At 40.5% G+C, this 26,322-nt stretch overlaps 1 protein-coding gene across 1 annotated transcript in view; it reads left to right on the forward strand.

Annotated features, from left to right (window-relative positions):
• Positions 1-25,678, forward strand: part of RNASET2 (ribonuclease T2) — a 38,555-nt gene extending 12,877 nt beyond the window's left edge. Inside the window, 7 exon segments of the mRNA XM_054023908.1 lie at positions 5,177-5,232; positions 7,740-7,797; positions 8,952-9,022; positions 15,029-15,142; positions 22,436-22,481; positions 22,654-22,728; positions 25,168-25,678. Coding sequence (XP_053879883.1) covers positions 5,177-5,232; positions 7,740-7,797; positions 8,952-9,022; positions 15,029-15,142; positions 22,436-22,481; positions 22,654-22,728; positions 25,168-25,356 — 609 coding nt within the window. The 3' untranslated portion in view covers positions 25,357-25,678.
• Positions 25,679-26,322: the final 644 nt, after the last annotated feature.

A 26,322-nucleotide genomic window follows, 5' to 3' on the forward strand; every position in this document is an offset into this window, starting at 1 on the left:
GCTTCAGTGATGGTGAGCTAACAGTTACTTTATGATTCTGTAGGAGTTAGAGGACTATTCAATCCTAGGGGATTGTGAACCCTGTTAGATGGGAATGGGAACAGTTAAATAGGAAAGGTTGTCTCCCCAGCTAAGGAACTGGAGGAGGGAAGCTTTTATGACTGTGCCTTTCTTTCTTGGAGTTGATTAAGGTAGAGGGTCTATTTTAAGTGCTGCCTGCTCTGGAGATACTTATTTTGGCAAACAGTAGCAGTAGCTGCCCTGCCATTCATTGGGAATATGGAGGCCTGTGGAGAGGAGAAATCTGTTGCAAGAGTTTGGTCATCCAGTCTCTGTCTTGGTGAGCAAGGGGAGAACAGGAAGGAGGATAAAGGCCACATCCTCAGCTCTGCTTAAATCTGCTTTGCACCACCCATAGCAATTGAACAAGTGAGAAATGAGAGAGCCACCTAGGAGAAAGGAAACAGGGCTGACTGTTAAACAGAATGCACTGGTGACACAATGGTGCCGCAATACCACCAACACCAATTCCAGGGCAGACTGCTTAAAACCAGGGCACAAATCCCTAATTGGTTGAGAGTTTTAAACATAAATTTTATCAACTAACTGCACCAAGTGCAAACTCCTCAGGTACTTTAACAGTCTTAATATGGAGTCACAGACAGTCCTTGGGTATTCCATCTGTCTTGCCACCCAGGTGAGTCAGTCTCTGTGATAGATGGTCCCTCATGCTGAGAATCACAGCAATAATCAGGTTACTCCTAATCCCAAGGGACCAGTCACTTACCCCAGGTCAATTGTGCTTTAGATCTCACACCAAAGACAACACTTGTAAACTATATGAAGTCCTATTAAATAGGGAAAGGAAACTAGAGAGTTATTTACAAGGATAAAGCAAGCAAATATAGGCTCTGTTTACATTGCAATTGGACACGCGTGACTGGTTCATGCCAGCTGACTCAGGCTCGCGGGGCTGTTTAATTGTGGTGCAGATGTTTGGGCTGGAGTCCGGGCTCTGGGACCCTCCCACCACAATTAATTAATTAATTAACACCATAGTTAAACAGTGCTGACTCAGGCCAAGGGGCTGTTTAATTGTGGTGTAAATTAATAAATGTGGTAGGTTTTTAATTGCAGTGTAGACATATCCATAGACACACAAATGAGTTAGTCCTAGGTTTCAAAAGGTAATATAGGCTTCTATAATCAGCAAGCTCTGTTTGTCCTTCAGGCCTAATCCAGGCTAAGCATCTAGGGATCTCTTGCTTATACCTAGAAACACTTTGCCCCGCAGAGTCCAAGCAGCATAGAGATCCTTAATTTCTTGGGTTTGGGGTTTTTATCCCCCTCCTGCCATGTGTTCTCAGCTGCAAACTCAGCTGATGGGAGGAGTCCACTTGTATGACTGATTTTCATGAGGAGGAGAGCAAAACAATAAGAAGTATCTTTAGTCCTGTTGACTGCTGTTGACTTTTTCTCACTCCAGATGTAGGGAGTTTCCAGTTGTAAGATCCAACCCTAGCCCACCTGGTATCAATAGGTCTCCTCTTTCAGGAGGGATGTAACAATTTCTGTAGAAGAGCATCTCTTCACAATAATTAATGTCCCTCTCCTGTATGCAGTCACAGAGGCTCACAATACAACTGCTCAAGCATTACACTGCAATTTGGAACACAGATATTACAAATAAGATTAATGCATGCAGCAACTCCCAAGCATTCAATAATCTAAACACTTTCTTGAAATTCTAACAATTTCACTTTCTTCTATGTATTACTCGCCATATTTGTCACAATTATCTTATCAATATTAACCCACAAGTGAGCCAGACAGATTCCAACTATGTATTTATCAGTGTCCACTTGAGACCCAGGGACCTTGGCATGAGCTGGCGCCTGGTCTGCCAGCATCACACATTTCATTTAAGAATGAAACTAGTTTTCAATAATAGATTCATTAACACTGATATGATCAAAAATGTTCCTAGCTGCAGGGTTTTAGTTGTGACTGTATATTAAAGGTTACAAGGAAAAAGAGACCCATCAAATAAAATAGAGTTATACTAGTTCAGCAATCAGCGGGATTATGGTGAACCACTGCTGTTTTGATGTGTTGTTAGACCAAAAAGTCCTTGCTTATGGACACCAAATAAAGTTGTTCCTTTCTTCCTCTGTTAGTCATGTGCAAACGTTGCTGTTTCTAAAAATGAGTTGGCCTGATGGCCTGCAATTTTGTGTCAGTTATGCCTTTCACATTTTCAAAATTATTTAACTGTACAGTTGCCTTTACAATATGTTCCATCTCTGAACTGGATAGTCTCGTATTTGTACTGGTGTTACCCAAGAGACGTGTTCCACTGTAGATACAATATATTAGTGCTCAGGGTAAAATGTATTCTTCTGGATGAACTTGTTCTAAAACCAGTTTACCTCAGAGCAATTGTGTTATAGTTCTACACATCTGTGAGTATTTCCAGCAAATGTTTACTTGCAAGAGGCCTGTGCTACATATTTGTGAGGGACAGCTCTCTTCCCATATGGTCCCCATAAACTACTAGCTTATATCGTAACTACAGAAGCCAGCCTCTAGTTTCCATTTTCACTGTTGCTTTGGTGTTCATCCTGGATGAACTTATTTTTGAAGGATCTATATAAATGAAACAGATTTTCATTGAAACTAGATCTATTTATCATAGGTACTTATATGGCCCCCATTACAGTGGTCTCTGAGCACCTCACAGTCTTTTATGTATGTATCCTCACAACACCTTATTAAGTAGGGCAGTGCTATTATCCTCATTTTACAGACAGAGAGCTGATTGTCCAAGATCACACAGGAAGTATGTGGCAGAACTGGGAATGAACCCAGGTCTCCCAAGGATAGGGCTCTAACCAACGAACCATCCTTCCTTTCAATATAAGAAGTGATAGATGGGCCCTCTGGTGGCTTGCATCTGCATTCTGGTTTTACAAATACAGTTTGAAAGATGGCTTATCATACCAAATTGGACTGTGCTGTACAGTCTGATTGCCAGATGGTTCTCAAAATGTTGAAAACCAGATTGTTGTTGTTCTTCCACACCAACTACAACATCTCAAAGAACCACAGATACTGTAAGGTAAGTAACTGTTCTGTCTTAATTGTGACTCACAAATCTAGAGGGTAATATAGAGAAAGGGAAATCTGTAAAAGGTACTATGCCAGCCAGTTCAGTGTTGTGGGCCTGATTCTCTGGTACCTTGCACCTTGTCCATTTACGCTTGTGCAAAGTTTGGTGTAAAATGCTACCAGATCAGAATTCATCACTCACTTGCACTCAGTTTGCATAGGTTTCAAATGATTACATAAAGTGCAAACCAATTGAATTTCAAGCCTGGTGAGTTTAATCCATGTTCACACCAGTCTAAGAAGGATTTCAATTTGAAGGACTGCCAACCTTTGATGTTTGACTTTCTAGGAATTTCAACGCAAGGTCTTGATCCAGTTTGCACTGAAGCTAATGGAAGTTTTGCCATTTACTTTGATGGGAGCTGGAGCTGGCCCCAAGTGATTAGCAAACTTAGTGGTCCGAGCTATTTAGGTGTAAGACAATGTTCAAGGGAAGATGTAACTTGCTGGATAGTTGTTAATTGACTGTGTTTCTGGTTTAGCTATCTGAAGTGTTTTGATTTCACAAATCTCCTTTGAGGAGCAATGTTGTTTGTCTAATTTCCCTTCTGGAATAAAACAGACACTGGGTTTAATTGCTGTCTAGTCACTGGACTATGTAGGTGGCAAGATCAGAGAGGAAGAAAACTGGCACACATGGAAAGAAAACGTGAAAAATTAAGAATGCTGCTTTATGCATGGCATAGGACTGTAGAAGCTTGGACAATTAGTGAGGTTACAGGTCTTATTCTACCCTTCTGCAGTGTCAGAGCAGTAGCTCTGACCAAGTGAATCACACTAATTAGGGCAGGAAGGAACATGCAGAGATTAAAAGAAAAGCTAGTAGGGAGTTTTTGTTTTTTAATCAATATTTACATTAAACTATTTGGTGGTTACCAGGCAGAATATTGGAGAAAGTATAAAAATAACACTGAGTCTGACAGTCTGAGCATCAAGTTTAGTGACTGATCAGGAGCATATAACCTACCCTAAAAACAACATTTTATGCACAGAGCGCTCTGCTCTCCCTGTGTAATCAAGGGCTCTGCTTCCTTTCAGGTGGAAACCCCAACCCCTATATAATATACCTCTACCCCGATACAACGCTGTCCTCGGGAGCCAAAAAATCTTACCACGTTATAGGTGAAACTGCATTATATCGAACTTGCTTTGATCCACCGGAGCGTGCAGCCCCGCCCCCCCAGAGCGCTGCTTTACCGCATTATATCCAAATTTGTGTTATATCGGGTCATGTTATATTGGGGTAGAGATGTAGTAATAGTCCGTACTCAAGCAAGTAGTTAAACTGAAATCAGCAGGATTAGTGCAAGGGTTTGCAAGACTGGGTCTCCATATTATATTTACTGAGCTCCTGGAAAGTTCCTGTATCTACTGTTCTGCCCTTTCTTTAGCAGTTAACGTTTTGCATAGGTAATTATTTGGGCTGTGAATGTGTGGTTCTCTCCCTTAATCATTGTATGTCTACTTGTATACCAGCAGTAGAATTGCTCATGGACATATACAAATTATTGTTGGCGTCAGGGCCCAGAGAACACTTTTGTGCCCCCAAGAGTGGCTTAGCTGGCTAACCAGTGGAGTGGGGAAAAATGGCACGGTGGAGTGGTGCGCCAGGGCAACCGCCTTGCTGGCCTTCCCCTAAAACTGGCCCTGGTTGATTTCACTAACACACCATTGATGGCTTCTCACAACGTTTAAAATCTCTTTGTTTTGGGAACTCTGAACTCATTGAAAGGGTCTGCTGATCTCTTAAATAGGAAACTGCTGGGAACTGCAGGCCAGATCCTCATTAGATGTAAATAAGACTTAGCTGCATTCACTTAGATGGTGCTATGCTGATTTACACTAACTGAGAATCTGCCCTTGATCTTTCAATTATTCGTGCTGCTCATTCAGCATGTTTGTGGTAAATCCCTTAGCATGCTCTAATGTTTTTAAACCCAAAATGGATTAGGTGATCTCTGACTAAGTAATGTATTTAATAAATGTTATGGACTTTTGCTTTCTTTAGATGAGTGAAAATGACTGCAAAGATCCCCCCCAGTACTGGACAATTCATGGACTATGGTAAGAACTTAAAACAAATCCTTTTAATTTCAAATTAGAAAAGAATGCCATGTTGGTCTAAATTCAGTGCTGGCGTAAGCGGGTACAGCTTCATTGACTTCAAGTGTAAGGGCCTGATTCTCCTCCTATTTACACCGGTGTAAATCAGAAATAACTTCATTAGAGACAATGCTGTAAAATGAGTTTGAGGGAGAGAAGAATCAGGCTCTTAGACTTGGGGGGGTGGGTCAATGGATCTGTACCCACTTAAAGCAGCACTGAATCTTGTCTATATCCTTATAAAAAGAGACCCAGATGTGCTTCTCTGCTATGGGATTTTAAGTCTGAAAGAGCCATGGGGCAAAATTCTGGATCCATAGAAGCTTATGGCAAAATTCCCATTGACTTCAGTGGAACAGGGTTTCACCCATGGTGTGTGATTTCATCACAGGACTGGAAGCCAGTGTGGGCTCTAATCCCATCTCTGGCATTGACTCCTGCAGTAGCTTTGGGTAAATAACTCAATGATATTTTTTTTTAATCTGTAGAATGGGGATGATAGTATTTAGGCATTACAGGGATTAGTTATTTGATTCTAGACAGGACTTTGAAGAAGAAAATGTTCATATTATGTGTCATAAGGATTAATATGCAGACTTTCAGCAACTGTAAACAGCTCCAAACTGTGGTCTGTAATCCAACTAAAAGCATCACCAGCCTTGATACGAATGTAACTTCTCTAAAATTTGTCTTATCAGTTTTATTTCTGCTTTCACTGCAAATTTACCCAGTAGGATGCATATTACAATGCCTAATTATAGTGTGTTTCTCCTTGAGTTGCTTGATTTTTATAGTTTTATGTAGGCATTTTCAGTAGCATAGGTTACAGAGGTTTAATAGCATGACATATGACTTCTAATTTTGATAATAAAGTCACATCAATTTAAGATATGTTTTCCCCTTTTCCATTCCACCTATGGAAAGGAAATTATGAGAAACTTCTGAAGTGTGTTTCTAATGTGAAAAATGACTTTGTAAACATGGGATTGAGGATTACATGTTTGTTGTGTCCAAACAATTTCCTTATTAAATGTGCTCATTTTACAAGTTCAAATGTTGTTTTCTGTCAGCCCTACAAATTCACTTGGATTCTGAAGGCCCGATTGTCTACGCATGTAAATCTGCTCAAGTCAATGGATTTACATGAGTGTAAAACTGGTGCAACATAAGAATCAGGCACTGAGAGTTAAGATGGGTTTTTTCCTTCTCCAATAATAAGTCCTACAGGTCCAGTTCAGACCTCTGTATTACCATCCCATTGTCTTCAAATTATGCTCTCATTGGTGCCTAAGCAACCAGTTACCATCAAAGGGATCTTCGCAGATGTAACTGATCAGATCTTAGTAAACAATACTGATGATAATGCATCCAAAAAAAGACTTCAGTTCATTCTCTCTTCTTAGTTCTGTTGGCTCTGCAGAGCTAGAAATAATAATAATAATAATAAATGATACTTTTGTCTGCTGGTCTGACTTTGAATACACACAGGGAACAGATCTGAGGAGGGAGAAATGATCATGTTTTCCACAGGCAGTTTTCAGAGCAAAATCCCATTTATCACTGAATCTGTGCTTTTGCAGGTTCAAGTCAGACCTCTAACTTACTAGGATTTTTAGTTTTTGTGCTGGTGGATGCTCCACTGATCTGCTCTTATGAATGTGTAGCGTATTGAAGTATAAGAACCCTGCTCTAGCCAGAGACCAAAGTTGTATAGTTCAATACACCGCTAACTTATGATCTTGCATGCTTGGTGATCATGTGCAGGCACACAAATCAAATTGCAGAATAAGCTTTTTTTTTAAAAGTCTATTTCCAAAGTTGCTAATGTAAAGGGGAGTATAACTTCCTCTTTTTCTGAGTTCAGAGCACTTATTAGTGTCTCATGACTGAATGTGGCCTGAGGAGTCTAAACATGTTACAAAAAACTCATAGAAACTTGTGAAAAACATGTCTGTCTCAAAGGAAACAACTGGCTGGAATCTCTGAAGATGTAGAGACTTTTCATAAAAAAATAAGTGATTGGAAGAAAACATACAAAAGATTGGTCGCCTATCCTCTATAAAACTATCGACAGCATTACAACTAGGTTCCAAGGCAGTTAGAATTTGTGTGGGTCTCGGGAATCGTAAATTGAGTGACTCACTTAGGATGGAATTGACTTCATTGGAGAGGGCCCAGGCAAAGTCCTCCACACCACTCAGGCACTTTATGCATAGCTAAAGTGGTGTGAAGGGCACAACAGGGTCCTCTGCACTTAGAAGAGTTCAGCTACAATTAGCACGTAATGAATTTTAATGCGTTTGTGATGGTTAAAATGCTGTAGAGATTGACTTGGGTTCCTTGGATTTTTAAACTCAAATTTCAAAGCTATAATCTTGTAACTTTGAAATGTAGCTCCGTGACACGACTTTTTCCACCCAGTTCCTAATAGTGGGCATTCTGTTTTCATTTGTATATTTCTTCCCTAGGCCTGATAAAGTAGACGAATGTAATAGAACATGGCACTTCAATGTGACTGAGATTAAGGTAATTTTAATTTATTTAAATTAAAATGTTAATTCTGAGCAGGATTGAACACAATTACCTTTTCAAATCCCAAATATATATAACTTCATAGCCTATCCCTTCTGATTTAATTTGTAATCTGAGATGGTTATGCTTTTAAAAATTCCCATTCCAACATTCATTAGGTGCTTTATTCCCTTATTCTACGTCTCTGTGAAGTTCAACGACTCCTTCAAATCACCATTGGTTTTGTATACACACATGGCTTGAGTCATTCCCTAGTCTTTTCAAGTAGAAACTGGCAGAACACTGGCTCTGGGCCTCCCGGGGCAAAAAGTCTTTCTGGAGGGGAGCGTTAGAGTGACCAGACAGCGAGTGTGAAAAATTGGGACGGGGTGCGGGGTAATAGGATCCTATAGAAGAAAAAGACCCAAAGATCGGGACTGTCCCTATAAAATTGGGACAGCTGGTCACCCTAGGGAGGGTACAACTAGAGCACCCCTTGCAACTTCTGTGCTGCTGGGCAGCCCAGCACCTAGGAGTGCATTTTCCACAGAGCGTCCAGTAGTAGGACTCCTGTTGATTATCATCTGTTGTTTAAAGCTGTTCCCCTGATGGAACCAATAAGGGAAGTGAAAGCAGTGGTGGCTGCAGCCTGTCCTTTCCCAGAAGTGAGGTACATCTGCAGGCAGGGGTGCAGGGAATGCAAATTAAGGAGAGCTGAACAGTAAGCTCTATGATGAATTTGACTTCTTTCAAACCATAAAGAATGGAAAAGTCCATTTATCAGTCTAACATTGCTTTATAATACAGGGTGGGGGATTAAAGGCTGGAGATGAGTAAGACAGGAACTGTACAATTTAAGAGGATTTCCATAGGGTTGCAGAAATTAATCAGTTAATTAAACAGTTACAGAAATGTATCTGATTTCAAGAAAGGAAATATTTTTGTTCAGTGTTTCAAAATCTAATTGTATATTTGCATCTGAAACAGCCATAAGGATACATTTTCACAGGGCACAAAACCTCTTACTCACCTAGCAATAATTCTTTTTCACCTATATAACGGGTTTCAGCCAAGAATCTCCAAGGAGATTGGCAATGTTTTGAAAATGTATATTGAGTATGAAATCCCTTTTCAGCTACACAGGGTAGATACATATTTTTAATTTCTAGGATCTCTTGCCAGACATGAGACAATACTGGCCTGATGTACTCCATTCATCTCCTAATCGCACCCAGTTCTGGTGAGTTCAAGCTACGATGGAAATTCATTTTGGATGTATCTTATAGTCTTTCTAAATGACTTATCTGAAGGAGCCTTTGGTACCAGGCTTTAGACGCTTGCTGTAGTTGCATCAAAAACCTTGGAATAACAACTTTAGAAATTATTCTGCACTTTCCTTCTGTGTTTCTTATGCTTTGTCAATATTAATATTTACATGGAAGCAGGATCTCTGGCCTCAGTCTTCCAAAGGATTACCTGTGTAGACCCTTACACCACTGTTGTGTCCCAAGGACTACAGTGAGACTCTATGCAGTCATCTAGACCTAATAAGTGTCATAACAGACTTCTTGTAGGTGTATCACACATTCCTATAGGACTGGTATAATGGCACACATTTAGAGAGACATTGAAATTCCTCATACAAGAAGTATATGAAGGTGCAGAGAGCTCCCATGAGTTCTTGTCAAACAAACTTGGTAGTGTTCTTTCAGATTACAGGTTTGGTTGACAAAGGCAACTGTGTTGATATCCTACACATCTACTTCTGTAAGGCATTTTGATGTAGTACCACACTATTTTTTTTTAAGTTTTTTTTTTTTTTTAAAGTCACAATACAAAAATCAGTGCAGCCCATATTGGATTGATTTAAAAACTGGTAACTAACTGATAGATCTTTTAAAAAAAAAAAAAAAAAAAAAACCCAAAACGTAAATGGAAGTCATCATCGAACATTGGTGTTTCTAGTGGTGTCCCACAGGGACCTGTTCTTTCCCCAGCACTATTCATGATCTTTATCAATAATCTGGAAATAAATATAAAATTAGTGCTGGTAAGATTTACAGATGGCCCACAAATTGGTGAAGCAATAAATAATTATAAAGATAGGTTTGATCCAGATTCCTCTGTAGAACTTATTGTAAACTGTCCTCACTTAACAACATGCATTTTAGTACAGCTAAACACAAAGGCATACCTCTGGGAATCAAGACTGTAGGTCACATTTATAGGATGGAGGACTGTGTTTTGGAAAGCAGGACTGCAGTGTAGGGTCCAATATTAGTAACAGGATAAACACGATTCTTACTGTGTATGGTATTCTGCAGGGTCTTTGGTATTTGCAGTAGGTTAAGCTTGTTACCATGGTTTCCATGTCTCCTCTGTGTTCAGTCAAAGAAGGGAAGATAAAAAAACTGTTTTTTTCTTTGTCCCATTGCAAATGTATTAATTCTTCATATCTGCTTGATATATGCTTGAAGTTGCTGGCTCACTAGAGAAATTGTAAGTCTGTCTCACAGCATGGGTTCCTTGTATAGATGTGAAAAGGAGACAGAGCATGCCTGTGAATGAAGAGTCTTTCCTACCCTAAACCTCAACCCAAAAAGTTGATGGACTCATTCAGTATTTTATTAGATTCTCCCAGCTCCTGAGTTAAAATCCTTCACTGACTTAGTATCAGAGGGGTAGCCGTGTTAGTCTGTAGCCACAAAAATAATGAGGAGTCTGGTGGCACCTTAAAGACTAACAGATGTATTTGGGCATAAGCTTTCGTGAGTAAAAAACCCACTTCTTCAGGAGACTCCATGCATCTGAAGAAGTGGGTTTTTTACCCACGAAAGCTTATGCCCAAATAAATTTGTTAGTCTTTAAGGTATCACCGGACTCCTTATTGTTTCACTGACTTAGTTTCTGAGGTGCTTTCATTAGGATTGGGTGGGTTATCTCCACCTAGAGGACTGAAAATTCTCTGGGGCAGTATCATAAAGCAGGCAGGGAGAGTGTCTGTCCTTTTGACCCTGCCTTCTCCCTACACAGAGCCCAATCCCCGCATAATCCCAGGGCAAGAGAAACATGTCACAGAACTAGCACTTCCTGTACCCTGATCAACTTCTCTTTACTCCACTTTGCTCATCTAAACAGTTGGGAGCTTTTGGGCTGAAGACAGTAGTATATAGGATCTTCTGTTGGTTTTTTTTTTCTGAGGGGGAAAGTCAAGATATGATGTCATGGTAGTGGACAGCAGATCTTGATAAATACAAGTGAAATATTTTCATACAAATCTGTTGGTAAAAAATGACTATTTGATCAAAATGAAGAAAAATCCTTGAAAACTTTGAATTTACTCTAGTCCCATATATCATCTTGGCTATTGATTCCATTTAGCATTTCTGACTCAAAGGCTAGCCAACAGCAGTCTTGCCAGAAGTTGAAATAACCTGGGGTTACCAGCAGTATAAAAGCAATATGGCAGTTGGTTTAGGTATGTTTTAATTTTTTTTTTTGTGACCAATATTTGTTGACTGTGAGAAATCCTTCCCTTTAATACTGGGAGTTGTTTAATAAGGGACAGTGTTGCCTTAAATATGGCTCTAATTACAGATTTTATGAACCTACAAGCTTTTAGCAAACTTAACACCGCTGAAATGCTTCCACATTTTTTACTTCAGTTAAAATAGTTCTTATGAAACAAATAAACCGTCCTTGTAAATATTTCTTTTTAGAGTATAAAACCGTGAAAATTCAGCATGAAGAACCTAAAAGTGAAATGGACTACATAGATTTTCATAGTTGAAAGCTAAATGAAAGAGTTATATTAAAGAGCATACAAAGTGACAAGTAAATGGATTTTAAAAAATCCTTCCACTTAAGAATCTAAGATCTTAGTATCGTAGGAAAGAGAAATGTATGTATTCTACAATTTATGATTTTTAAATTGAAAGTGTCCCATGTGGAGTAATTGTTTAGGGGGAAATTTTTGAAAAGATTGTTCATCCCAAACACATAAGGGTGTAGGCTCAACCCAAATGTGTACAGCGCAGAAGAAAGAATCAACAGACCTGGCAACTATCTGCATCTAATCCCCTTCGAGTACCGCAAGTTATGGACAGCTGTGGGTTGCAGCTCCTCATTATTCCTCCCGCAATATCTATATGCCTGTGAGCCACTGCATTTGTTTAGTTCTCAGACCCATCTGATATCTGATATGACTCTAGCTTTGTCCACCACACACTCAGGCTTCAGTGCTCCTGCAAAGTGGAGCAGAGCTCTGCAGTGCTGTTTGGGAGAAAGTGACATCCCATCTTCCCTCTACAATGGTGAGCACAACAATTTTTGCTGCATTGTGGGCATTCTGCAGCTCTGCGTAGTGCAGAGGCAGAATTACTCATGTCAGCACAAGGTCAAAAGTGGTGGAGCAGGGCAGGTTGCATAAGTGAGTGCTCCTGCGTGCCCATTAGCAGAAGGAAATCAAAAGAGGGAACTGCCTAGCTTTGAATGCTGAGCATTTGAACTCATGTCTCCTCAGACACACCTGTTGTGCACTAATGCCTTGCCTCTTCTTTCCCCCCACGCTGCTGAGGGTCAGAGAGATCCACAAGAGGTTTGTTGTTGGGTAGTTTGTTTATTTACTCATTGATGCCTGTACGGAGGACTGTCTTGCATCCGTATTCGACACAAGCATGAGCTGATGCTCAAGTGCGGTGACCTTGCCTTTCTTGCTGTTTGCCACACAAGCGCTTTGAAAAATCAAGGCCTTTCTGAGCATTAGACAAGAAAGAAATTGGTCTCTTATTTTTCACTAGGAATTTCTGCAGTTTCCATAGTTTCCTTAGTTGTGTTTTGTTAAGTGCAAGAGGTGAAGGTAAAATGCCACATTCCTATACCCAACAGTTAGAAATAATGAATTATTTCTACATCTTTTCTCTTCTTTCATATAGTTGTGCTGTGCAAAATAGGTAGCTTGTCTTTAGGAAGGGTTATTTTAATTTTTTTGTTGCAAGCTGGGGTGAGCACCCCCTCCTGGACACTCACCAGGCTGTAGTGAACCCAAACTTTGGGTCCCATGAGTTCTTGCTGGGCTGGGCTGGGCAGAGCTCTGGGCCTCTTGGCAGTGGAGACACTACAGTCCAGTTGCCAAGGCCCTAAAACTATCAGCAGTTCTCCCAAGCAGCTGCTGCATACTCCTAAAGTTCAACCAAATCTGCAGACCCTCTGATTTGTAGTTTGGCATGGATACCTACAGATACACTTTGATCTGTCACATTTGTAATAACTGTAAAGAAACAACGCTATAGGAATGAGAGAAACATTTTCATTCTAAACCCCTAATTTCAAGAACTTATACAGTCTTCCAGTTACACATAACCACCCCCATCCCCAAATTTTGAACTCAGTCTTCATGCTCACTTCCAGCTCAAAAGTAAATGTGCCACTTTTTCCAATTCCAAGTATTTAATAAGAGTTTTCATACTTAAAGTAAGTTCTTTAACTTTTCTGGTAAACACATAACTCAAAGGCATCCTGCAAAAGAAAAAAAAAAGATTGGACTTGTGCCCCTTCTTTGTGATGTATAAAGGGGACATCTCAAGAGTCAAGAGATTGAAAGCAAGGCATCCAAAAAGCGAAGGGATTTTTAATCATTCATTACAAGCTTTTTGTGTTTTGTGCTGACATCTATTTAACCCCAGTCACTAATGAACATTTTGGGAAAAGGATGTCGGTGTTAAAGATTCCATACTTGCATCTTTCACAGTAAATATGCCTTGAGATATAGCTAAATTTCCTGCTTTGTATGTGTTAGTCCACTGACAAAACAGAGTATGGCTTTTTTATTTTATTTTTTGCATTCTGGGATACTGACAGGCTTGACATTATAGTAAGGAACCAGGTTTTAGGACATCTTCTTCATTGTTTTTAAAATTCAATTTGACGCATGGCCTGCTATTGTAGTATACAAGACCTCACTAAAGTTTATACTAAAAGAAATTTAGAAATGTTAACACTTGAGGAAAATTCTCACAGTTTAACTTTCTGAACATGACTCATTTCTCATAATACAACATTTTTTATCACACTAGTATGACTAAATTTTGTCAAGCCGTGACTAACTTGGGTATGTTCTGCTTACCTAAGTTAGCCCACAATGCATATTTTTCAGATGGTTTTCTGTATCTGTCTAAGCTATTTATATGGGCCACCATCACCATAGTTCCTGGGCACATCACAATCTTCAATATGTTTATCCCACAACACTCCTGTGAAATAGGAAAGTATTACTTATTCCTAATTTACAGGTGGAAAACTGAGTCACAGAGAGACTAATCTATTTGCCAGGGTCATACAGTATGTCTGTTGCAGGGTAGGGAATTGAACACAGATATCCCAGTCCCAGACTAGTACCTTAACCAATGGACCATCCTCTTTTTCTCTCTTGTATACTTTATAGGACAGTCTGAAACTCACTCATGCAGTGTTACTGAAAAAAATGTTCCCAGTTCACCAGCCAGATAGAACTCTGTTTCTGTACTAAATAATAAAATCTCATGGAGGCAGGGCTTTTGTATTGTACATTCTACTGTATGTGGCACTAAATTATCAGACTTGAAAAATATATCCTGTCACTGGATGGCTTCATAAGTCTTGTTACATTTCAGAATCCACAAAACCATGAAGCACAATATGTAAAAAGTAGCTCTGCCAATGACTGTTACATTTATGGTCTCAGTCAGTGGGCAAGTTAGCGTCTCTCTTCTTTTGCCTCATCCTGATATTTCCTTAGCAATTTGCACTAATAGAACTGTGAAAATCTGCCCTCCTACAGCAATGTTTTCTCTTTGTGTTGTGTACTCTACTACATACTAGGATTCTCTGCCTTATCACATCTAATCGAGTCTCAGTCTGAGATGCTGGCACCAGGAATGGGAGGCTTCTCATTTTTTGCACCTGGCACCTATGGCAGAGTGAACAAGATGTATTTGTAGAAATCAGTATCTCTGCTTACTTGTATTGAGGTGCAGGGCGATACAGGGAGAGGATTTGGGGGATTTTTGCCTACTCTAGCTGATTGTATGTGCGGTTGTTTGTAAGAGATGTGATGATTTTCTCCTGTTTCAGTTATGAACTTCATCTGTCAGATGCTTGTTCTTACACTAATATTTGGATAAGAACTCTTTACCTTAAAGGGGCATTCTGAGTATACCTGGGCAGATTCCATGTCTCTTAAAAACTGAATTTAGCTTTGTTCCCATAGGAAGCATGAGTGGGAGAAACATGGGACCTGTGCAGCCACAGTGGAGCCTCTTAATTCTCAAAAGAAATATTTTGGTAGAACACTGGATCTCTACCAAAAACTTGACCTCAACAGGTATGGAAATCTACCCCTTCTGTCAGTTTATTATTTTAGTGGTGCAAAAGGCTTTGATGTACACTTAACAACAAAGAAAAAACCCTAAATCTTTCATTCACTCTGCAGCGGAAAAATGACTGTTGATGCCAGTTGTCTTTAATACTGTACTCTAGAGCCAGAGCAAGGTTTATTCTGCTACCATTTTAAGTTGTAGTATGGTCTCCTTTTCTCATCACATGATACTAGGCACCAATCCAACTTCCATTTCAGTCAGTAAGTGTCTTCATTGTCTCTAATGAGTTCAATTTTGCCATCCTTTTTAGGTAAAACTCAAATTGACTGCAGTGGGAATGGCAGGATTGACCCTTGAGGTAGATTCATTTTTAGATATCATAGGCTGCCATTTGTTTACTGAAGTCCTGATCCTGCACACACTTACATATGTGCTCAACTTTACTTCTGTGAGTAGCCCTACTAATTTTTATGGGATTACTCATGGCAGTAGAGTTAAGTATGTGCAAAGGCATTTGCAGGATCAGGGCCTGAGATATTTGCATGGTGTTATAATAGACAGTCAAATTGGGAGTCAAGTTTTGGCTACTATACCTTTTAGAAGTGTTGTAATGTAACCAGAAATATTCTTCTAGATTTTTAAAAACCTATATACAACATAGTGCTTGAGAAACTCAATTTTACAATAGTAGGGCCGATTAAAAAAAATTCAGAAAATTTAGAAAATAAAATGCATGCATCGTTTCTCTTAGTGGAAAAGGACAAGACAAGGGCAAAACTCTTGTTCAGCTTCTGAGAGAGAGAATAATAGACTAGGATTTAGGGACTATAGAGGAAGGATCCAATAGGAACAGAGGACAGCCTGAAAGACCGATGTCAACCAATGCCAAAGCCCCCACCATGCACTCATAAGCAATTAACAGTGTGTTATGTCTTCCTATTCCGATTGGAAGATCCCTTCTCACTGCTCCAACACACTGGTGGCTACACACAGAAAATTTAGATGGGAGATAACAACTTGTCCTAGCTTCTTAGGTATACATTAATTAGGAGCACTTTTTAAAATGCCCCCCTGTGTAGTGACTAGCAGGCTGTTCAGCTTCTCAGTTCCCTGCTTGAATGTGCAAATTTGCAGCATACAGATGTCCATGTGAAACCTACATGACATTATCAGCCTGGGAGCGGATTTTAAATATTTAATATTGTTGCCAATATTTAAAAAAGAGAAATAGGATGACCCAGGGAATTATGTCTGACATCAATCCTGGACAAGGTAATGGAGCGGCAGATAAGGGACTCAATAAAGAATTAAAGGAGGGTAATATGATCAACATGGGTTTATGGAAAATAGATCCTGTCAATTTACCTTGATATCTTATTTTGATGGGATTACAAGGTTGGTTGATAAAGGTACTAGCCATGCTGTAATATACTTAGACTTCCATAAGGTGTTTGGCACTGCACAATATTTTGATTAAAAAACAAGAATTATATAAAATTAACATGGCACACATTTAATAGATTAAAACATGGAAACTGACGGGTCTCATGATGTAACTAGTAGGGGTCCTACAGGGATTGGTTCTTACCCCTATGTATTTTAATATTTTTATCAATGATCTGGAAGAAAACAAAGTAATCACTGATAAAGTTTGCAGATGACACAAAAATTGGCAGAGTGGTAAATAATGAGGAGGACGGGTCATTAATATGGATGTGGATCACTTGGTAAGCTGGGAGCTAAATGTCAATGTATACATCTAGGAACAAAGAATGAAGGCTGTACTTATACTGTGAGGGACTCTATCCTGGGTAGCAGTGACAGTGAAAAAGATGTCGTCATGGTTGTGGTGGATAATCAGCTGAACATGAAATACTAGTGAAACCCTGTGGCCAAAAGGACTAACATGATCCTTGGATGCATGAATAGAAATCTCCTATAGGAGTAGAAAGATTATTTTACCTCCGTATGTGGCACTGGTGCAACCAAGGCTGTGTCCCGTCCTGGCATCCACAATTCAAGAATGATAGAATCATAGAAATATAGGACAATGTCATCAAATCCCGCCACCTGCACTGAGGCAGGATCAAGTAAACTTAGGCCATCACGGAAAAGGGTTTGTCCAACCTGTTCTTAAAAGCCTCCAGTGATGGGGATTCCACAACCTCAGTTGGAAGCCTGTTCCAGAGCTTAGCTGCTCTTATGGTTAGAAAGTTTTTCCTAATATCTAACCTAAATCTCCCTTGTTGCAGATTAAACCCATTACTTCTTGTCCTACTTTCAATGGGCATGGAGAACAATTAATCATTGTCCTCTTTATAACAGCCCTTAACATATTTGAAGACTTATCAGGTCTCTCCTCAGTCGTCTTTTCTCAAGACTAAATATGCCCAGCTTTTTTAACCTTTCCTCATAGGTCAAGTTTTTCTGAACCTTTTATCATTTTAGTTGCTCTCCATGTAAAATTATTTGTCATAGTGAGGTCCTGCCTAGCGCACCCTCCGGCTGCAGGCCATGGCACAACAGGCATGCCTGCCTCAGTACGCCTGCCTCTTCAGATCCCCCACTAACTCTACAACAGCTCTCTTGCCTTAAGAACATCTTTCTCTGGGGCCGTACTGCAAATCCAAAGCCGTACTGCAAATCCATCCATTACAAAAAGTCCCAAGCATAGTCAATTTCCTATACTCAGTGGATATAGTCCTTAAAACACTGCTTTTCCCAGCAGGAACCCCTGCCCTCCCCCCTCCCTCCCCACACCCCAGCATCTCTGCTGGGAGTCCTTCCATATTAGATTTTGGTGTCTTCCACTACACCTGAGCTCCTTGTCAGTCCTCTTCTGTTCCTCTGAATGCAATTCCCAGAGGGACCCCCCCACACAGCTTCTCTTTTGGGAGATTGTTCTTGCCGGGGAGCATCCCTCCCTCCCTCTGGACCTCTCATTGTTCCCCCGGATCCAGCTCTCCAGCATGGAGATGTCAGCTGATGAGCAGCTCTACTGTTCCCTGCCTTCAGCCATCTCCAGCCCTCAGTTTCCAACTAGGCCACCAGGCACTTCCTTCTGCTGCTACTCCTCTTCTCTCCTTCAGCCCTCTGGCCCTGGCTCAGGGAGGTCAGCCAGCATACCCCTCTATTCTCCTTGCCTTCAGCCTTCCCCCAGGAAACACCTTCTGTGTCTGGCAACCCTTATCTCCTGCCAATCTTCTCCTCCTAGACAGCCCTCACTCAGAGTCTCAGATCAGGTTTTGCTCCTTTCAGATTCTCTGTGGTTCTCTAAACCCCCAGGTGCTGCCCTGCTCTCTTAATTGGCCAAACTGAGAGCAACTGTTCTGGCACAGCGAAGCTGAACCTACTTCAGGGCCAGCCACCATGTCACAGTACTTTACTCTTACTTTTTCTCAGTTTTCTGATTGGTCCTGTGCTGCTACAGAGAAAGGCAAAAAGAAAAATCCTAGGTCCCTGCCTGTTCACTGGATGGGGAAAATGTCTTCATGGCTCCATATCTGACAATCAAGATACCCTCTATAACAAAACAGCCTTCTAAGAGAAGGGGGGAAATCCTTCAGTACTTAACCTAAATTAGCTTTTTTTAAAAATTAGTTTTGTTGTGGTTGCTGTCTTAATTCAAACAGCTCCTTACCAAAGTCTTGTTTACTCCCTTTACATACACAGAATATGAAATAGTGATTTTCATCCCCTCCAGTCTGTGTAGCTGCCTTCTAATATCCAGTCATAGATTTTTCTAGACCTAAGTCCTGAGCATTTCAAATGTAATAATAAAATCAGTTTAAATATGTCTGATTAGTAAATTGCCTGTGTTCTATTGTCCTGGGTAGCTTTTACAATGTGACTAAGGAATGAGTTGCAGATGGAATGGTGACCGACAGTAGAGCTCTTTACTTTGAGTGAATGTTGCGCTGTGAAACAAAGAACGGAGACTGAAAAATTTTCAAGTTAACAGCTAGTGGGTTTTTTCTTATCGCTTAAAAAAAAGAGCATTACCATTCTTCATTATTCTTCCAGTGAATATTGAATTAAACATTCTTATTGCACTGATTTGCAAATTCCAACAGGAAAATGTACAGCTAGAATTGCTAAAAGATTTCTTTTTTTAATTACTCTTCTTTCAACTTCTATATAAAGGTACATGTTTGTTTGTTTTTTAAATCATTTTCTTTGAGGTAACAACTCCAGGCTGTTGAAAGAATAACATTGTATCTTCCTAGTTACCAACCTGCAAAAATCTCAAATGACTGAGTTAGACAGTCACTTATTGGGAAGAGGACTTCAGTCGATTTGATTAAAACTGGTGTGTACAGGACCTGATCTTGCCAGGTGCTGAGCTCCATCAGCTTTCATTTGACTAAACCCTGAGAACTGCTGAACACTTACAATTCCTCTTGAACTCCTATTGTTGGGATATGGCCCATTGATTTCCTTAGCAATTGAATGGTTGAGCTCCTCATAGGATCAGGCCTAGAGGAATGAGGTACACCAACTTCAGGTTCTGGAGGGTGGAATCCATGAAGGGACTAGGCATCGCAATGCTGAGTCCATGGCACCTAACTTTTAGGCACCCAGAAAAAACAGGAACAACGCTGAGTTAGGCACCTAGGGTCCCTATACAATGAATGGGGAGAGATAGGTGCCTAAGAATGCAATCCACAAAAGCCAGCATGATAGATGGGGAGCTGCCTAAACTAATCTGAGGGGGATGTATTAAGATTTCTTGGAGATAGGCACCTAAGTCCAGGCTGCAGAGAGGTGCCTAAGGACACCTGCTTCCTAGAGTTAGATGGCTTAAGCAGAAATGAGTTGGGTGCCTGCCTCTTTCCACACAAAATGCCCTAAGGAGAAGTGGATGCTACCCACCTTATAATTTTTAGCCCACTGGTTAGAGCATTTACATGGGATGTGGAGACCCAGATTCAATTCCCCCTTCTCTGCTAGAGGGGGAGAAGGGATTTTAAGAGGGGTCTCCCATCTCTTAGGAGAAGGCTTTAACCACTGACCTGTGGGGTTGTGACAAATATTGCAGTTTCCTGCAGTATCTTTGGGAAATCTTACTGTATTAAGTGTGTATCACTGTGGGCTAGGGACTGTATGTAGTTCCATGGGGGAGGGTAACCACATACCCTCCAGGAGCTAAGAACAGTGGGGGGTGATTAGGCAAATTCACTCAGGTTGTAACATTTCCAGAGAGGCAGCACCTCCTAAAGAGGCTCACTTACGCTAAGCATTCAAGCAGCATTCTCTAGAGGCCAGCGGACAAAGGAAGGACTTTTGGTTAAATACCCTGAGTTTAAACTGACTCAAAGCCTTCATTCTAATCCAGCAAAGACAGGATGTCTGGTCCAAAGGGGGGCCCCAATCCTTAGGAAAGGTTTCGAAGGACTGACATGGACCAGAGCCCTTTTTGAAGATTGGGGTGGGGGAGCGCAGGGAGGGAATCTCTGATAAGCTTATTTAGCATGTGTAGGTTCTTTTATTGTTTGTAATATTTTCTCTGTAATGCTTTCACCTTAAGCATAAATGCGCTTGCTTAGAAAGGGGTATGTGGTAACTTATACCTGTAGGCAATTATGCTGTTTATAACCTCTGAGGAAAAAAGCAAAGCAGGCCTGCTTAGGCAGTCTGCCTTGCTGGGGAATTCACAGTGTAGGTAGGGGACTGCGCTGCCTGAAAATACTTTGATCAGAAGGCAAGAAGGGTGATGGCAGGGGAGCTGGAAGCCTGAGAGTGAGTGTCCTTGCTGGAGCACAAGGGAGAAATACAGGTGAAATTGCCTTGAACCATGATAGGGATATGCAGATGTGGGATTCCCTTAGTCTCTCCTGTTGAAACTGTGGATAAATGAGAGTTTAGAGCTGGGGTATTGGTCCCTGGGATCTCCCACCTCCCAAATGGGTGCTCTTACCACTGGACTACAGCGTCATTCTCTCACTTTCTCTGGTCCAATGACATTTTAAGTATTTATACACAGTAGAACAGTCATTGGAGGAGAGAGAATGAGTCTGTAATCTGTTGGGTAGGGTACCCACCTGGGAGCTGGAAGACCCTGGGTCCAGTCCACCTGCTCCAACCATTATTTCATTATCTATCCACAGTGAAACAGCTTCATCAGGAGAGCTTGAAAGAACCCCATATCTGAATACCCCAAGCTCAGTGGTTTGAGCACTCTTCTGGGAGGTGGGAGACTTCTGTTTTGAATCTTTCCTCCCCCTTTCAAAGAAAGGAGGGAATTGAACGTGGGGTCTCAGGCGAGTGCTTTAGTCACTGGGCTAAAAGTTGTAAGGTGGGTGGCGGCAGCATCACCACCTCGTCGTCCTCTGGCAGAATTTTGAATGGGACCTTTCAAGCGCACCTACTGGATTGGGCACTGCCTCTACTTAGGTGGGCTAAGGACTATCTTCCCCTCATTCATGGATCAATCTGGGACTTAGGCAGGAGACAGGTGTCAGAACACCTAGAGGAAGACAGCAGTGAACATGCACAGAGGCAGGAACATAGGTACCTACAGAACTTTTACTATGAAAAACTTAGGTGCTGAGTGAGCGTGGGTGCCTACAGGGTTCAGTGGGAGTATTGAGGTTCTCTGTGGAGGCAAAAGAGGGACTTGGGTGCCTAAAACATGGACTCAGATGTCTAAAACAGGGATCCATCTATCCTGCTTAGCTTTATTGAATGACTTATAATTTAAAAATATGCTTTTAATATTAAATAAACTGGAAAACTTGATTATTCTCAGCTGACAATGGTCCTGAATCGCGAGCCACACTCCAGCCGCTTTGTGCTCTTCCACTGGTTACAAAGTGACCTTAAACTTGGCAAATCTCCCCATGTACAGGGATTTCCAGTAGCACACAGTGACCATAACAACTCCTACTCCTCTCCCTCCCTCTGGTCAGCTGAGGGAAAAGAGATGTGACCTGCTGCTCTAACCTGTATCAGGTGACTGGCACACCATAGCTCATGGATTTGGGGAGTGCAGAGAATGCTGTGGGCCCCCTCCCAGCTGCAACTGAGGATCTGGCTCTAATGGTTAAAGTCAATTCAAGCAGGAGAGGAGGGAGTTCTCACTGCACTAGCCAAAGGGTAAGGGGAATGCTAGTTACCCAAGCTCAGGAAAGGAGGGGAAGTTGAGCTTCTCCCATTCTCCTTGCTTTAATCTGTCTGTCTAGCTCCCTCACTAGGATTTTCCGTTTACCCGTTGATTAGCTGTAGTATATCTACCTGCAGTGACTCCCATGAAACGTAAGATGTATTACTCCACAAAAGGCATTTTGTATTCATTTCAGTTGTCTCCTGAAAGTTGGGATAAAGCCAAGCAGTACCTATTACCAGGTAAGAAGCTGTCATACTTATAAAGTCATTTTAATGTACCGCTGCTAGAAGGAGTGGGTAGCTTCAAACCTGCTGCAGATAAGCAATCTCTTCTAATTGTATAGCTGTTTACAGTTGATTTTCATGAAAAAGGCTTTTTGTGACTATACAAATATGGCTTTTAAATCTTCAGATGACAGCCATAAAAGAAGCCCTTACAAGTGTTTATGGAGTAACACCAAAGGTTCAGTGCCTTCCTCCAGAAGAGGTAAAACTTTCTTTTATTTTTCCCTTATTGATTGAAGTAGTAAACAAAAGTTTACCTTGATGAAACTAAATTTATTAACTTCTGATGATTTTCCTCTCTTTTGCTTCTATGTTGGGACATTCCAAGTATCCCCTGAAATATATTTACTTCAAAGCATACAGTACTCAACTGACTCATCTTAAGCCAAATTTTAGCTCTGTCCTACTAAAAATAAAAAGACTTTGCCTGATAACACATGTGGATCAGGCAAATTCAGAGGCTTACCCGGTGTCCCCAAAGAATTCCTGTTTGAAGAAGTTTAAACAAAGCTTTATGGCTTTTCCTATGATTCAGAAAGACAGAGATAAATGGTCTGCCTTCTCCAGCCAATGCTGCCTAAAACTCTGATTCCATTTTCCCTTTCCATGCCAGCAACTGATCTGTAAGTTAGCGTGCAGTAGTGAATTTAGTGTGCGCAATCAGTACATTATTCACAAATATAATTCTACCTATCTATACCAAAGTAAAATAAACAATATATTTAAGCTACAAAACAATGCACATGACATTGAGTTTAGTTAGCTATATAGCTGTGATTTCCCCCTCCCTTTTAACTATCACTTTGTGATGTGACCTTTCCTAAAAAGGTCACAGAACAGCTCTAACAATCACTAGACTCCCTTTATCACAGTTTAATAAAGCTGTTTTGCTGGAAAACATTTGGTGGAGTTAGCCCACACATGCAGAAAGCTATTTCATGAAAACCATTCCAAGTTAAAATTGCTTTTAGAGTTGAATATCTTTTGTGTTGTCAAGTTAATTTGCTTTAGCAATATTCTGAGTCTTTGTGCTCAGCCTCTCCTTTCTCACATTTAAACCCACTAAACCATAGCTTCTAAAGTCAGAAGGGACCCTCATGATCATCTAGTGTGACCTCCTGCACATTGTAGGCCACAGAACCTCACCCACCCACTTCTGTAATAGACCCATAACCCATGGCTGAGTTACTGAAGTCCTCAAATCATGATTTAAAGACTTCAAGTTACAAAGAACCCACCATTTACACTAGTTTAAACCTGCAAGCGATCCTTGCCTCATGCTGCAGAGGAAGGCAAAACAAAAAAACAAAAACAAAAACAAAAAAAAACAGGGTCTCTGCCAACCAAGGGGAACATTCCTTCCTGATCCCAAATATGGCATCAGTTAGACCCTGAGCATGTGGGCAAGACCCACCAACTATCCAAACCAGTTGCCTCCCTTTTAAGGGCTTTTTAAACAACAAATTAAAATTGGAGTTTTGCTATCAATTTCAATGGGAACAGGAAGTTGCTCCAGTGCTTTTAATCAAGGGAGGCTGTATACATGGGAACTGGTTAAAGACTGGTTCTTTGTATTCTGGGAAAGGAGTAATAGGGGAGGCAATGATAGTGTTGCAAACAGTGATTGCTGTCATGAAGACTGCTCAGATGCTGCTATCACTCTTATATTTGTAATGCAACAGTGTCCAAAGGTCCCAGTCATGATTGGTGCCCCATTGTACTAGGCGCTGTGCAAACATATGTGGAAATATGCTCCCTGCCTCAAAGAGCTTATGGTCTAGTTACAGAACAACAAGCGGCTGCTAGTTGAAATAAAAAATGATAAAGGGAAATACATCTTTATAGAGCATGTAATCAAGCTGTGAAATTTGCTCCTGCACAATATTTAGATAGTGGGTTAATTAAGAAAAAGATTTTTACAAGAGTCTCCTCAGGCTTCTAACTCCATTCCAGAATTACCTTGGGTCTGAGTTATAACAGTTTCTTATTATGTATGCGAGAGGGCACCAATACAGTAGTTTGGGATTGCTGGCAATGACAGGGTTGAAGGCGTATGATTAAAACAGTAGTAATAATTACAACAACATTGGGACCCAATCCTGCAAACACTTACTACCCAATAATATTTGTGACTGTAAGTTACCCTACTGAAGTCAGTGGGGCTTCTTCTGGTAGTAAGCATTAGGCTAGGACCAGGAGTGTTTGCCAGATTGGATCCTTAAATTATGACATATACCAGCTGTGTATGCATTTACTTTATTACAAAAAAAATCCAATATATTCCTTCGTTTTGTAGGATGACCAAATACTACAGTGATGAGAAATCTCTTTATCAGTGTAAATTAGACCTTCCCTCTACTAAGAATCTTAGAAAATGATAGCCAATATCCTAGGTATCCAAATGGATTCATTTACCTGCACCCTTTGTGAATTGCATAAGGGGAACAAGGTGTCTGTACTATGAACTGTATGCAGTAGATACTTCTAGAAACATCATCCACCTGTACCTTTACAGTGGCATATCTTCAATATACCATAAGAACAAGCAATCTGTATCTAGAGGATTAGTTTGTCTCCTCTACAACAAGAAGCCTCTGTAAGTGCCTTTAAAAGCTGAGTATCTCATTTTTACTGTTTCTAGGGTGAAGAAGTGCAAACAATTGGTCAAATTGAATTCTGTTTCACCAAAGGGTTGGAGCTGAGAAACTGTACAAACTCAGAGGCTGATTCCTATGTAATGCCAAATAACTGGCATTTTGGACCTGAGGAGTTGTCTGTCTGTAATGACACCCTGACGTATTACCCTGCACAGGTTAAGTTTTACAACTGAAGCCTCCAGAACTTGAAATACTTGGTAACAGATACTTTGCAAAGCAATGGAAAAAGCTGTTTTGAGTAAATGATACTATGCTCGCCTACCTCGCAGGAGTGTTGTGGGGATTAATGTTTGAAGTGCTATAAGTATAAGGTGATTCTTTTGTATTAAAGAGGCAATGGGCCAGATTGTAATGTCAGATACATAGCTGGAAATCTACAGTAATTGCACTAGTTTAACTAAGGTCGGAATCTGATTGTGTTTTTTACAATAGAAAACACTGTTTAAAAGAGAAATGACTTCAACGTTCAGAATTGCATTAAAGTCAGATTCTTTATCTGGGCACTCTTTTTTGTTTATTTGTTTGTTTTTTTGGAATTGCGAACAGAGCATGAATTAATTCCTCAGACCACTATAAAAAGATTCTTATTTCTCAGTTTCTTGGGAGAAAAACTTATTCAGACATGATAACTAAGGGGCTTGTTCAGAGCTCCTTATTCAAGCAAAACACTGATTGGCTTCAATAAGAATTTTTCCGGGGAGTGTTGAATAGAGGTCCTGTCCTATGTGGTGTTAAGCCCCTTTTAGACCCATTGAAGTAATTGAGCATTTTGTGTGACTGTTATCTCACAGGACTGGGCTTGTTATCTTTGTGTTGTCTTGTTTGGTGAATGAAAAGCTGCCCTTTTCAAAATGCCAAGATTTCCCTCCCCTCCAGGTTCTGAACATCTGTATTTCTCATTGGTCTGAGTTGTGAGTGCTCGGCTAGTCTGAAAATTACACACAAGATGTCTGACTGGGCAGCCAAAACTGGAGGCACCCATAATCAGTAGCTAGTTCTGAAACTGCTAGCCTGAATGACTCCATATTCTTCTGACATATCTGATAACACCAAGCCCAAATGTTTGAAAACCTGAGTGAGACAGGCCCTTAAAACATCAAGATTAAAAAATTGGATTCTGTTTATATGCTCTCTTCTAG

This window comes from Malaclemys terrapin, chromosome 3, assembly GCF_027887155.1.
Source record: "Malaclemys terrapin pileata isolate rMalTer1 chromosome 3, rMalTer1.hap1, whole genome shotgun sequence".
In the NCBI taxonomy this organism is placed as follows: Eukaryota; Metazoa; Chordata; order Testudines; family Emydidae; genus Malaclemys; species Malaclemys terrapin.